Source organism: Rhipicephalus sanguineus, unplaced genomic scaffold, assembly GCF_013339695.2.
Source record: "Rhipicephalus sanguineus isolate Rsan-2018 unplaced genomic scaffold, BIME_Rsan_1.4 Seq1017, whole genome shotgun sequence".
In the NCBI taxonomy this organism is placed as follows: Eukaryota; Metazoa; Arthropoda; class Arachnida; order Ixodida; family Ixodidae; genus Rhipicephalus; species Rhipicephalus sanguineus.
The window spans coordinates 24,872-40,001 of NW_023614174.1; the positions used below are offsets into that span (position 1 = coordinate 24,872).

The 15,130-nt window shown below is 45.0% G+C and overlaps 1 protein-coding gene across 1 annotated transcript; it reads right to left on the minus strand.

The window, feature by feature from the left end:
- Nucleotides 1-1,841: 1,841 nt before the first annotated feature.
- Nucleotides 1,842-11,246, minus strand: LOC119375912 (uncharacterized). The gene is made up of 4 exons (XM_037645936.2): nt 11,206-11,246; nt 6,884-6,940; nt 5,298-5,402; nt 1,842-3,402 (listed from the first exon to the last, which is right to left on the minus strand). The coding sequence occupies exons 1-4, from the start codon at nt 11,244-11,246 to the stop codon at nt 3,126-3,128; spliced, it is 480 nt and encodes a 159-aa protein (XP_037501864.1). The 3' UTR covers nt 1,842-3,125.
- Nucleotides 11,247-15,130: the final 3,884 nt, after the last annotated feature.

The following is a 15,130-nucleotide window of genomic DNA, read 5'->3' on the forward strand; positions in this document are numbered from 1 at the left end:
GGGAGTTCTCGGGATCAGGTCACTCCAAGTGTGGGACTCCTGCGTTGGCATTGTGCAGGGCGGTTGCGGCCCAATTGGACATGGTCCTCGACCATGCCCCTCATCAGGTGTATTGTGTGGTCCTTTACCCTTTCTCGCCGGCGGGGCACTGAGACGGCAAGACACCGGATTGGCGGGAGCTGCTGTCATCGCTTCCCGAGTGTCTGTGTTTGCGAATTAGGGGCTATAAAAGCCGAATACTTCTGTAAAAAGTTCATTCCTTCTCTCTCATGTAACTACGTAAATAAATAAATCTCTGTTCTCTTTTAAGAACGCTTCCCCTCTATGCAAAAGTTATACGATGGGTCTGATAACGGAGGCCAGCTACCAATATGGAGACCCATCGGACCTGAGTCCCAACAGACGCTTCCGGCTCCGATCTCATTCTATGAGTGTACTAACATGCGCTCTAGTGGTTAATAAGAGATGCGCTCGATATCTGCGTCTCGACGTCACTCGCGATCACGCGCTCTGGCCAAGGGGAGGAGTTGGGTGGTGGTGGTGCTGTAATCGATTAATCGAACAGCTTTATTCAATTAATCGGTTAAATGAGAGACGGTCATCGATGACAATTAATCGTTTGGCGCCGTAATTTTAATCGATTAATGGTTCCTCGATTTTACCATCCCCAGGATTGCGCCACCACACAGCAGCGGTGCGGCGAAGCACTACGCCAAAGCACTCAGCGGATCGCGCACGAGTGGGAAGCGTAACATCTTTACTCGTTCTCGGCGCACACTGAGAACTGTGCCCCCCCATTCGTGAAACTAAGCGTGTAGCAACCTACAGGGCTGCCAAACACACAACGGACTCGTACCGAGGTGCTCGGCGCAAAAGTGGTTGTGCATGTCAACGTAGGTGCATCCACGTAGAAGTCTGTCATGCCGGCCCAATTGCAGCATACACTGTGCAAATTAATATATAGTAATTACTATGAAAACACGTTTCGCTTTTGTATTCTGAAATATTCTTATGAAAGAGCGATTAACAACCAGTTTCAATAAAGATATAAGTGCGCATCCTACACATTTATTTCAGATTGATTCCGGCTGTTGTGACGTGTGCCATCCGCAGATATCGCCAGTAGAACATGCATTCTCAGTACTGCAACGCTGCAGAAAACGTAAAATCATGTATGGCACTCATAAAACAATGTTGCCATCTGGACTATACGTTCAGGCATATCTGTTGGGTTTTGTTATTGCTGAAGTATTATGGTGTATGTTTGTCGCCAAACCGGGTTTCCTGAGGTAGTACAAATGTGAGTGCCCGTGTCGGCGACGCAGAACTTGGAGAATCAGACAGGTCTCATTGCAGTAACAAATTATTTTCACCTGAGCTGTTCATGTAAATTTACGGCACCGGCGTTAATTTAATGTGTAATCATCGTGGTGCTCTAAAAATTGACGATTATAAACTGCGCGTACATGCAACCTCACTAGATATTACTACAAGCTTTCGGAAACCCGGTATAAGCAAAAGCCGTTGTGTGTGCCAGAATACGGTACGTGGTGAGCGCTCTATTATCAGATTCGCAATCGTTTATTATCCGTGGAACATCTTTGGTGCCGTTTTGTATTGAAAACAGCCGCAATGAATTGGACGTCGTAAACCTTGATTCAAACAAGAAATTGCGTGTTTGTAGTGAATTCTAAAATTTGTTCCGAGGTGCCATTGCGATGACGTCGTAGGCAGCCTACCGGTTATTTACATGGTACGCTCAAGAACAGCAGTAAAATACACCGCAAACATTTCTAAAAAGAATGGAACACATGACATCAACGTCCCCGAACTGACAGAGTATTGTGGGGATGTCTCAAAAGTGGAGCCTCTACGTAAAAAACAGTGTAAACTAGATTTGTTTTGTATGGTACACAACGTCTGAGTACCTCTGTAGCAACTTGCACCTTTAAGGCCGAACCACATGTGGCGTTTTTGCCAGCGTCTTTCCGGCGTTTCGTTCCCCGGCGTCACTCGGCGTCGATGCTAGCGTTGACGGTGGCCGACACCTCCACCTTAGGACGTCCCAGACATCTGCAGGATCGGAGATGACGCCGGAAGCAGTTCGGTGGACACAGAACCAATCAGCGCGCGGCTGCCAGCGACTTCAACCTACGTAATGGCATCGTCAATGCGGCCAAAATGGCTGCCGCCGCCTCGGATCTATTAAGTCATCGCCTTGCACTGTGCGGCCCGCAAGTTCTCAACTGACGCTTGTATTTGACTTAGCTTGTTCCCTGGAAGCTTCGACAGCAAAGCGCTCGTGACATCTTTAAACTGCTTCCGAGAGCCATACTCAAGTTCATCGGTAGGCTTAGCAGGAATGAGTGTATTGCCCGAATACGTGGCGACAAAGATGTCGGACAACTTCAAGCTCAGAGGCCATATATTACTAGCTTGTGGTCTTCTTAGTCTCAGTAGTTGGCGCTACGAGTAAAATAAAGGAAGATAGCCCTTTCGGCAGCACTGTGACTGGTTTTTCGCACTGCAAAACTGCAAATGAGGCATAAAAGCTATAATCAGCAATATTTCTTGTTGGTCCATGGACGACAACTGCACATTGCTTTGCCAGTTTTAAGGTTTATTCCCTTTGTTCACAATGTGCGACGCTGGCCTTGCGCTGGCCTCAGCGCTTCTGATGTGGTTCGTCGCCCTCTTTGGCGGCGTTTATGTGACGACGCCGAGAGACGCAGCGCCAGATAACGCCGGCAAAAACACTGCATGTGGTTCGGCCTTTAAGCTACACCACAGATAGTCGCCGTCCATATTGGACCTTGCTTCCATGCTTTCAGAAACAACAAAGCTTAATATCTCTGCCAATAACGCAGGTCAATAACCGAGCAGCACACACGCTTTCACCACATCATCACTCCACAAGAGTACGAACGAGGCGAAAGAAAGTTTTGTGGATGTCACATTAGGATATCCGCCACAGTTCTACGCCGCCGCGCAGCTTGCAATGACGACGCAATAATCCAGTTGCGCTCAGATTATTCATCATGTCCCTTTAGCAGATGAAAACGAAGTCAAACGCACTTAAGCACATACACTACAAGGATCACCACGTTCATCAGTCAGATCTCTCGTCACACACCGAATTCCAGCAGGATGGCGCTGATGCGGTGCAGTACCTGCGGCAGCGCTACGTCGTCCAGACGACGCAACCTGGCAGCGATCGACAGTGCGTGGTCGTGGCACTCGTCCCGAGAGGTATCCTGTCGCTGGGGTGTCGTCGAGGATCCCGGCTTCATGGCCACCAAATGCCTCATGCAAGTGTCCAGGCTTTTCTGCAGCGATGCCTCTTGAGCCCGCAATGTACTGTCGTCGTCATCGTCAAAATCTAGATCTCGGCGCCGCTGCCTCCTGGAAAGGAGATTAGCGCTGGTTACTTACAACAGCAAATTGCAGAGCCTATAACCAACATCTACGCAGCTTCGAATCCGAGAACTCCTTTAAAATTTCGGGCAGCTCACTGTATTTGCTGCCACTGGTAAGTAAAGCACAGAGCTTATTCTTTTCTTCTGAGGTTTCAGTAGTAGACCTTTCAACTGTTACTTTCACTAAAATTTTGCAAAAGTGACAGCTTTGTTCACATAGTTCAATAAACACCATAGCATATCTAACTGTCTTCTTAGCAAGAAATGTCATGGTGCATGGTCATACGCATACTAACACCTTATATCTGTGTGACAGTGATTGGTTCTCGCGAGCAGCTTGTAAAATTAGAAATGACCTTCCGGTGTTTCACGTGTCAAAACCACCATATGATTATTAAGCAAACCATAGATTGGGACTGCAGATTACGTTTGACCAATTTGTCAGATTAAGTTTGATCACCTTGCCTCTAAATTAGAGCACATAAGTGGTCCTGCATTTCACGCGTATCAAAATTCGACTGCCATGGACGTACGCGGAATCAAACCCGCGTTCTCGAATTAAGCTCGTCAAACCCACCGGATGTCTATTGATATTAGGTTTGTTGGTGCTCTAAATGCTTTAACAAAAAAAGTGCGCAGCTTGCGCTAGCAGCGCAAGACTAGAACCAATAGCGGAGCTAGTGTTCGACCTAGCTAAGTTTTGCTAGTAATGCCAAGCTTTTGCTAGAGATGCTAAGTTTTTGCTAGTAGTAATCAGTATGGCTAGACTTGGATATTCTTGTCCAGTCTCAGTCGGCTCCCCGCAATGCGCACGCGTCACGTGGTTTCGGCTGGAACATGCATCGTGACTACTTACATCATGTTACGTGATTTTAGTCACGCGACTAGTTCTTACATGATGTTACATAATTTTCTTAACGTGTTGTTACGTGATGATACCTGATTACAGCGAAAAGCTTGAAGAGCTCCACTCTTAAAAATGTTAGTGTGATTTGTTTATGCTTCACATGGTAACATTTCTAGGTGGCTTGCGCTAAAGCGTTCACTAAGAGCTTTAACCTTTTTCTGAAAGTAACGAAGCGACTTCATGGCCATTACACATTATTTTTTTTCAAGGAAGCACTACAAGCAATGACAACTAAGACTTGTTTTGAACAATTTATCCCTTTTTATTTTACTTATCCCTATTTCTACAACGGTCGCTATGGCTGGTAGAGGCGAGTCTTCCGCTCGCTGCTACGGCAAGACCTCCAAACCGACATTGGTTATTTCCGACATCGAGCCCTGTAGCGTCTGGCTTAACAGTGTTTCCTCATAGATTTCCACTGGAATTAATGGCTACACTTTTTTTATCTGGGCGCATAGGAGCTCTTTGAGCGACAACTTATTGGCTAGCAGGGACATCAATAATGCAACTTTCTTAATTCATGTAAGCTTGAACGATTAGTCGCGGTAGAAGAGATTAGTCAAGATGAATGCGTTATGCGATCAATGTGAATGTTCATCCATGAATTTTCAGGGAGACCTAAGGGCATCGCCAGAACAACAAGCTGCACTCTAAAGTGCGTTCGGTGAAATTTTGCCTTTATAGGTTACTTTTACACAAGCGTGCTTTAGCCGAGCAATCTTGTTAGGCACTTTTGAAGAAGAACATGTCAGAGTACGAATGGTCACCTTGGTCAGTCTATTCTCATCGCAACTTGCTGCCAACTTTGCCATATTATTGCTGTGATATTACCAAGGACCGAGTGCATCACATTAACGCTTAAAAGACTGAGAACTATGTCAGGCAATATGTGAAACTGCACACTGCCGGATTCTAAATTACTGCTTCCTTATACATGCTGCGAATATTCATATGTGTTTATATAACTGGCTCACCGAGTTGCTGCGCCTCCGACTTCTGGAGAAGACATAACCTCATTCCTATGCAAGTCAACAGCGTCCGTGTCACGGCTGTTCTCTAGAGTCATTCCGATGGTTGTCCTGCGTTCGGAACAAGCGTCAGAGAGTCATTAAGTTCCTTAGAAAAAAATAGAACTATATTGGACAGGTGACGGTGTTCAGCAAGAGTGACAGAGAAAGTGTCAAGGTGTGGAACGCGGTCAGAAACAGCACCAGAATTAGGCGTTGTCATAAAATTAGCTAGTTTGCGGTCATAGAAATGAATCAGCTAGTGCAACAATGTGGCAATTGGAGATTGTGAGGAGAAATACGTCCTGCATATAACACAAAAGGGGCTGATGATTGATAACATTGATGGTTACATGCCACAGACCCATGCGTCCAAGTAGGAGAGATATCGTATACCAAGCGGGCTAATTACCAGCGCTGAATGGCGTTACGTCACATTATGTGGTTTCTACTGAGTCTCATTTGATGGTTCTTGTACTTAAAAAAAACTTGGAGGCCTTCAAAAGTAAAGCGCTATAGTGTAGTCGGATCGTGTACGCATCGTCTTCTCAATCGCTAGCCTCGCTTCGCTTCTCGGTGGAGACCTAAAACGTACCGCAACGAAAGGAACGTCCGTGCACCTGTAAATTGGCTCTTTCAAACTTCTTAGAATACCTATCTAAGTATAGTTGCGAAGTGCCCACTACGACATAACTCTGCTTTCTGCGAGTTGGCCAATTACCCACTACGCATCCGTAAGGCAACACGCGCACCTGTGCAGCTGCACACGTTGTTGATGCTGCTGTAGATAACGATAATTAATTATGCTAGTGTATCTTGTAGCTGGTGGGCCTTTAACCAAACCGCTCGTTCCGCAATTGCCACGCTTCTGCCACGCAATATTACATGTGTTAATGACACTCCTCGCACTGTATAACGTTCGTATAGTGTTTTTTCCCGAAGCAAGTTCCAGCACGGGCGTGGTTCCGTGGAGAACACCGGCTCACCTCGAATACGGCCTGGGTTCGATTCACACTCGAACCGAAGATTTCTTTATTTCCATCTATCTCGAATTTTCGCTCACGGACAACGCTGTTTTTCGCTCGCAACCAACAACGCCGACAGCGGAATTTCTGCAAAACGAGCTATCTAACGCTAAAAAAATATAGCAGCGCATTTGAACGATCTCATTAGCTCATAAGAGAGATCACTGGTATAGCAGAAGTCTTAGTGCACACGACATCACATCCTGTACAGCTGGAGAACAAAAAACGTAGAAAAAGTGCCCTTAGTCGAGTGAATCAGATACAACCAGATTGGAAACGTTAAGATGAATAACGCTCTGGCGAGTGAAAATTTTATTTTGAAAAGTAACGAAAACCAAGGACAGATCTTTGTAAGCAGATTATGTATCGCTGATGCAAACTGGAGGTATCCATTAGACAAGAAAATTTGGTTTCTGTTTCACAGACAGGAACACTTTCGTCAGTGTAGTAATGCCTGGCCTTTCGGCACAGAGAAGCATTCGACGTGCAGCGTCGTCAAAGTGTTCAATGCCTTGCAAAGTCACTTACGTCTCAGTCGTGATGCTTGGGTCGCCATCTTGAGAAGTCCCAGCGTCAATTGTCACCCTGCAATGACAAATGGGTGCAACGAGAGCATAAATCAAAGCTATGCAAAGGAGAAAGCAAAGAGCGTCTAATCGCCCTCGTACCTCAACGCAGCAAACTGACCTATGAATACACTGAATCGCTTAACCGCCCAAAATGTGAGCTTCTTCGCATTTTGAAAAAGTTAAAGCAACATTGAACTTCAACCGGTCCTCTTAAGTCGTACATTTAGCAATGCATCGAAAGAGTAAGTTCCATACACATATGGACAGTGAGAGTAAATTACAAGTCCAGTCCACGGTCACGGTGAATTTCTTAACACAACGTTCTTTGGCGACTACCTGCGGATTTGGAGCACGTGGGAACTGAGTATCACAGCTCTTAGTCAAAAACGGTCCTTTCAAATCTCCAGAGCGTCGTGGCGAGTCGCGATAAATATAAAAATGCAGGTGTTATAGCGACAAACGCTGAGAGTTAGTTGACTAGTAGGTAAATTTAACGGTACGGACATTGTCAGTGCCAATACAGTCGAAAATAAACACGACTGCACCACTGCCAGCACTATTTCCTGGATCGGCCTAGCTTGTTTAGTCGCTTGTTAAAAAAATTTCATGTTGTCGACCGAGATGCGAGGTATCTTGTTGGTTAAATAAGGAAGGTAAATGCCCTAATGGAAGTGGCTTTTAGTGTTTGCACAGGAAAAAACAGAACTTCGCGGCAGAACGCTATGCTTTCGTAGTTGGTAAGGTTTCCATTTGCAGCAAGCAAACCACTGTTCTGAGAAGTGACCACTTGGTCACGCTCAGGTGCCAACATGTGCATACGCTTCATATAGAGAAAATTGCATATTTAAGATTTTTGGCTTCACCACATCATACACAGTGTGATTTACCAATAACACGTGCAAAATTACACATTTCTAAAACGCTAAACGCGTTCAGAATGCCTTCCTTTGCATGTAAATTAACATAAGCTCCGTGAAGAACGACGTGAAGTCGCAGTAATGTATGACGTGAGCAGAATTCACCGTGGGCAGGTGACATAATTGCATAAAGAACCATCTAAGCGTATCACTGTGAGCACATGACGTAATTACATATGAAGAACCATTAAAGTTATCAGCTTGGCGAATTAATAACAGGGTTGTTACAACGCACTGCGCTAATTTGGACAGAAGAGAAGAATTAAGAGACAAAGACGCTACTCCTCGCGGACATAGATAATATAACCCCGCGGCAATGATGCCGCGTGTTACTTTGTAGAATCATCTTGCATCGAGTCGCACCACAGGTCACAAAGCAAGCAAACAAGGGCAATATCGAGCTCTGGGCTCGTGCTGATGTGTCAGTGCTTCACATTTAAAAAGCTGCCCTGCCATAAACACGAGATACAAAACACAATGTTCAAAGTACTTGAACCACTCATGTGACAAGAAGTATACAAAACACAATGCTCAAAATTGCTTGAACCACTCAAGTGACAAGAAGTGACATTCAAGACAAGTGGTGTCAATGGCAAAAATCAGCACGCCATGACATCGAGCAATCACTAAAGCGCGTCATCACGTCGGAAAGCTTCCTCAAAGCAAGATAATGAGCAAAAGAGAATATTCCAAGCAGACGAAAAAGGAGAAACACTGGCCGAGGTTCGCACATCGCGCATTCCCTATTGCAAAAACCAGCGTCGTTCCAGTACCCAAGCGTGATACCAGTACGTTTTTTGGCACTGGGTCGCACTGGGAACACTGGTATACGCTCGGATTTACTGGGACTCCAGTGAACGCACTGGGAAAGAGCTGGGTGGCACTGGTATCGGCACTGGCTTTGCCGCTGTGACGCTGGCGCTCACTGGGAAGCGCTGGAATTCTCACTGGCATGTGCTGGCACATACTGGAGCCTGTACTGTTTCTGCCAGTGCCGCGCTGCTTTCAGTATTGTGCGCGGCGGAATGTTTTGGTATGATTCAATATCGAATGTTTGATTCAATGGTACCGCCAGATGCTATCCTAACGGGTCCCAAACATGTGTCACAAATTCTGGCGGCAGAGAAAGACGATGAGATGCGCACTATTGATATACGTGAAGTGAAATCACGGTCAATTTTAATGTTTCCCTGTCGAATGTGGAGAACAATATGTTAATAACCAAGAGCATCCAGCGATGATCATTTTTCTTTCTAGCATGCTTTATTTATTCATGCAGTGCCAATAGCGTCGTTTTGCGGAGCATATAGCAGCAATGAATACACATTTTGTGCATGCCGCGCATCTATATCAGTTTGCATCCGTGATGTTGCGGTAATGACTTCATATTGTAACGTTTATAAGTCTCGAGGCGTCGGTCCGAACATACAGAGCAAATCGTTACATCGCCGTGCAGTTGGCAAGAAGTAAATGAGCTCTGGCTTCGCGACCTCTCCCAACGGAGGCCAGAAAAAGAGCCGTCGTTCGATATCGCCACACCGGAAACGCATCTCGGTCAATTCGTGCACTTCCACTTACTTCACCTATACGTTAGGTAACAGTTAAAAAGGTTCCGAGGCCGAAATGCAGAACCTCAAACCATCGCAACTCATCTGCGCCGAGATCGGTCCTAACCCAGTGCGGCTCCCAGCGAGCGTTCGGCTAGCGTACCGGCCGAGTCCGTGTACATGCCACCGGCGCTTCTTGGTTTAAGCACACGCAATTCCAACGTGTAAGAATTACTGTAAGTATAGTCTGGACATCCGTTAATTTAAAAAAACCGTTTTTTCTTGCGTACGTGTGTGCGCACAAGGAGCGATGACCATCGATGCGACTCGCTTTCAGCAACGAACGCAGGCTCACCGAAAGCAGCCGGCCGCACTCGCCGGTACTTCTCTGACTCATACGTCAAAACATATACGTGTCAACTGGTACGCGTTAGTGAACTAACGCACCGGCATCTTTTTTCAACAAATTGCATTTGTTTTTGCTGAGCGGTTTTATAGTTGTAGTGATCGATAGAACTGCAATCAGAATACAGGCACGCCTGCTCCGCAATATATTGTCGCTCGCGCGAGAAAACTACCCCGTATGAATTCATGTAGGCGCGTGTTTATCGAATCGTAAAGCTTCTGTACAAGTTGATCAGTAGCAAGGGCGAGAAACGGCTATTAAAAATTGACAGTAACAGCCGTCAAACTGTACCCTGTTCCTCGGTCCATTTGATATTTTTCGGAGTTAAGACGGAATTCTTAAAGACACTTAGCACTCTTCCCATTTTGGGCATTTCATTCGTTGCCGCCAAACCTTTGGGTGTATCTAATAAAGAAAGCAAGCTTGATTTTGAAAGGAAGATCGCGTCTTCCGTGAATACGCGACAACAAAATATGAAAGGAAACGCTGTCTTACTGTATTGACTAGCCCTTTTACGGAAGCGCCGACAGGTTTCAGGTGCGCCGTCGCCGAACATCGAAACACAACGGAAATTGTCGGCGGTCACGATCGAGGAGGCCTGGTGGGGGTTCAAGAGAAGCCTCACCGTCGGCGGTGACCTATACAAGTGATCACAAGGGACAGTAAGCATACTGTTGGTAGACATCATGGCGCAGTCCGAGCGACTCAATTTTGCAACATGAATGTTCGTGGCCTTAGGTCTTTCCAGAAACAGGCTCAGCTCCGCAAGCTTTTTACAAGGAAACGACTCGATTTTGTCGCCATCCAGGAGACAAGATCGAGAGTGACGAAGACACTGAGAAGGCCCTACGGCCCTTCCTGTCCGACTATAACGTTTGCGTTCACACGCAAAGGGTCTGTCTGCGGGCTGCTGGTTGTTTCTGAGAAAGAGTCTACCCTGTACAGCAATTACTACTCACGTTGACAGTGAAGGCAGGTACATATGCTGCGATTTTGTGTTGCATGAGTGCCGTGGCGTATTATCAACTTGTATGCATTCAATGAGATTTCAAAACGGGTTCAGTTATTTGAAGATATGTCCAATCTAATTAACTGTGATTATTTCACTGTACTAATGGGCGACTTTAACTGTGTATGCGATCCTAGTGATCGCAACAATCCTAATAGTCACCGAGACAGGAGTGGTGAAGTTTTAAGTGGTATCATAGATAATGCAGGGCTCATTGACATCGGTACTTTCGGTCAAGTAACTGCGTATACTCGACTTCAGGGAAGCTCTTCTGCTCGCCTTGATCGAATTTACATATCTTCATCACTCCTACCTCGAGAAATTTCGTGCAGCACTGAGCCAGTTTCATTTTCGGATCACTGTATTGTTATCGCAAAAATTGGCGCAAGCCGCCGAACTCACTTCCGACCACAGTGGGCACTTTGGAAGATGAACTCGGACATCCTAAATGATCAGGAATTCAATCATAGAGTTAAAGAGGCAGTGAGAAATTCTTTTTCTAAAGGATTGCAGTATTCGCTGCTTGGGAGCTTTTTAAGCAAGAGGTTCGTGCACTAGCTATAGAAATTGGATCTGTCAAATCATACTATCGAAAGAACGAGGAAAAGAGATTATTTAAAAGTCTCTGTAACCTTTACGAGATCGAATGCGAAAAACCAGGCACATACATTAATGAAATAGAAGGCATTAAATGCCAGCTACAAAATTATGATGCTGCTCGCTACAAAGGTGCACGCATTCGATCTCGGAACAGCAGGACTTTGAATTCTGAGCTACCGACGCGTCAAGCTTTACTTGATGAGCGGCGCCACGCAATGTCCAAGTTTATTCCAGATCTGATTTCTAACGGTGCTCTTCTAACAGATACAGCAGACATTATCTTGCAATTCGAAAGGTACTACAAGGTGTTGTTTAGTGCTCTTTCGGATGACCATGGTGGTGAAAACAAAACAAATTTTGTTTCTCTGTTAAGCCCATTGAGCGAAGACGATTGCGCAATCATTAGTAGTCCCATCACGTTAGAGGAAATTAAGCAGGCCATTGATCAACTACCTTTGTCAAAAACACCTGGCCCTGATGGGATTCCTGCTGAATTTTACAAATCATTCAAAACAACTCTCAGTACTATTCTGCTGGATATATTAGACAAAGTTACGTCATTGAAGACTCTCCCCCAGTTCTTTTTGCAAAAGCCATACTGTTCTCATTCCAAAAAGTTCTGAAAAGAAAAAGCTTCGTTCCGTTGAAGGCTAGCAGCCAATAGCGTTGACAAATGTTGACTACAAAATTTTTGCTAAGATATTATCAAATCGGTTACAGTTTGTGATGTCAATACTTTTGGTTCTCCACCAGACATGTGAATTAGGGGTCGCTTCCATACAAACAAATATTCACATCGCTCGAACACTCTTCAGTATTGCTACCGTTGTCAAGACAGCTTGCTATCTACAAGTAGACCTTGCCAAAGCTTTGACCGTGTCAAGTCATTCCTTTCTGTTTCCCTTCTGCAACATGCAAATGTTGGCTCTGTTCTGCTGGAAGGCGTTAAACTTTGTTACATGACTGTTCAACTCGTCTAATTATTAATGTCCATCTGTCAAAGCCGGTATCTATTTGCTCTTCTGTAAAGCAAGGCTGCCCAATGTCCCCACTGCTTGTTCGCACTTTATCTTGAACCGCTATGCCTGAGCATAATACGATCGAATAGTATTCGAGGCTTCATATATTAGGCAATGAAGTTAAGGTATTGGCTTATGCAGATGACGTAGCTTTCTTTTGCTCAGACAAACGAAGTGTTGAGAATGTGGTATCTACAATAAGTAAATTCGGCATTGTATCAGGTGCGCGTTTAAACCATCTAAAGTTTAGGATTATGGTTTGGATCATGGGGTAGTACGCCGGAGAAGTTCGCAGGAATTAATTGGACCGTATTCCACCAAAGTACCTCGGTGTGCCGCTAGATGCATACAGATTCAGCGCACGATACTGGAAAGAACGGTTCCTAAGCTTGAAAGACAAGCCCAAACTTATGTTCCACATCGTCTTTCCATCTTGGGAGAGCTGAAGCTTGCAATACATTTTTAGCCACAAAGCTATACTATGTACTGCAACTTATTCATTGCGCTCGATCTTACATACAGCGCTTTCATCGGACTTTCGCAACTTTCGTGTGGTCTTCGACGTTTGAACCAATGAGACGGGACACCTATTCAGGCCAGTTAAGGAGGGAGGGCTGGGTTTAGTTCATTATATCTATGGCAAATTGTTTCACGGTTCTACTTTTTTCGCGACAGTTCCCATCCCATTATTCGATCTTTCTTGCAGATTACGTTTGCCAATGCTTTACCTGACTTGATCGTTTCCTCAGATTTCTCTGTACGACCGTGTTTGTGGGGATTTATGCAGGAAGTTTTCATTGCTGTTCGGTTTCTCAAGGTCCGGTTTTCCATAGAATATCTATACACAGTATCACGCAAGAGACTCTACAAAGATTTGTTATCCATGCTTTTTCCACCTCCACTTTACCGCTCATTATATTCTGACCTTCCAGGACATGATGTACTAAAACGAGTTCGGAAAATGTATCTTTCTCCTGATACAAAAACCTTCTTTTACAAACTCCATACTGATACACTGCCGGTGAAATCATGGTTGCAGAGGAAAGGTATTTTTGTTTCCTCAGTTAACTGTCGTCTTTGCGAAGTACCAGAGACAGTAGAACACTGTTTTATTAGCTGCAAAGATGCCATTCTGTTTTGGGACATCCTTCAACGAACTGTTCAAAAATATTTTAACATTAACTCACATACTATACGTTACCTTCTCCCAACGTCTCTTGATGAAGTGCCCTTTGACATGTTTTTCCTTATGGGACTGCACAGTCTGTGGAAAACGCGCATGCAAGACCGTAATGCAGAACTAACCACTGCTTCAAGTATGCATTTCATGCGTATGGCTCTCCATCTAAAGGACATTTACGAAGAACTTGACATCAGACCAGACTGGCACCCCATCTTGATGAGGTGTTCATCCTTACCAGCCTCCACGTGTGACAAGCTTTGAAGAACTTTTCCTGTTTCTCTGGACTTGCACAGTATATATGCATGTAAGCCTTTGAATGCTTGTGCAGTGCTTGTGCGATTATTGTCGCTAAATGAATGCATCACTACGTCATAGCGTTTGTGATAATTTCAAATACGCATTATAATAAATACCATGAAAGAAAAAAAAAAATTCAGCGTGGCGCAGTGGCAGAGTACTCGCTTGGAGATTGAGAGGTGGCGAGTTCGAATCCTCGCGGTGGAAGTTTTTTTTTTTTTTTTTCAAACGACTTTTTTTTGTTTTTTTTATTGCACTAATGCTTTGTATATTACTTTCTTTACTAATATATTTATGTAGGGCACGTAGGCATCGCCGTTTTAACGCTGTAGAGCCGTTTTACGCTTGAGTACCCAGCGCCTCCCAGTAAAACACCGCCCCAGCGGCCCAGTATCCAGCGCGACGCTGGGCCCATAATCAGGCATGGCACTGGACGCTGGTACCCAGTGGCGCTGGGTTTTGCAATAGGGTTAGCTTTTTCAAAATTTCTACAACCACGCCTTCGTAAACAAATCAGCTAGCGCTCGTCATGCCACCGGTTATCATGAGCCCCACTTAATGCTTTGAAAGAACAATGGCAAAGTCTATAGGTAAGCAGGAGGCCACACCAGTTCGTTAACTTGTGGGTTTCATTGTCTCTGTGAGCACAACCACACCAATATGACCAAACTACAGGCGTTCGTCATGCCACCACGATTAACACGAGCTCCACTTAATGCTTTTAAAGAACGCCGAAGTGACCCCGAAGAAGCTGACCGTGCTGGCACCGCTACAGCGCTAAAGTCAGTGTTCTGCCGCCATCAGAAGCACCTCAAATGTTTCAAAATCCGCCTGGCTTTGCCGCACGGACAACTACCCGACTTTCGGTTTCGACACCATAACAATTTAATTTGCCGTGCCGATTGAAAAGGTCAGTCAAGTATAGTGACCATAATATATTGCATGTATTTTCTAGGCTCCATAACTTATGTCAGCCTCGGCGAAGGCGTATTGCAAGAAACTTGAAATTAAGCTCTTTGACTCAACGTCTATTGCTTGACGTAACATTTCTTCACTGCATATGGCTGCACATCCAACATAAAGAGTAACAAGGCATGGAGCGAAAGCGTGTATCCAAAGGCAGTACGATGGAGAGTGACTCCTTCATCAATATCTTACAAGACCCGCGTAAGTGTAATAGACTAATAAAAGAAATGCGGAGCCGGCGTGTGCTCGGGCGCCAGATCCC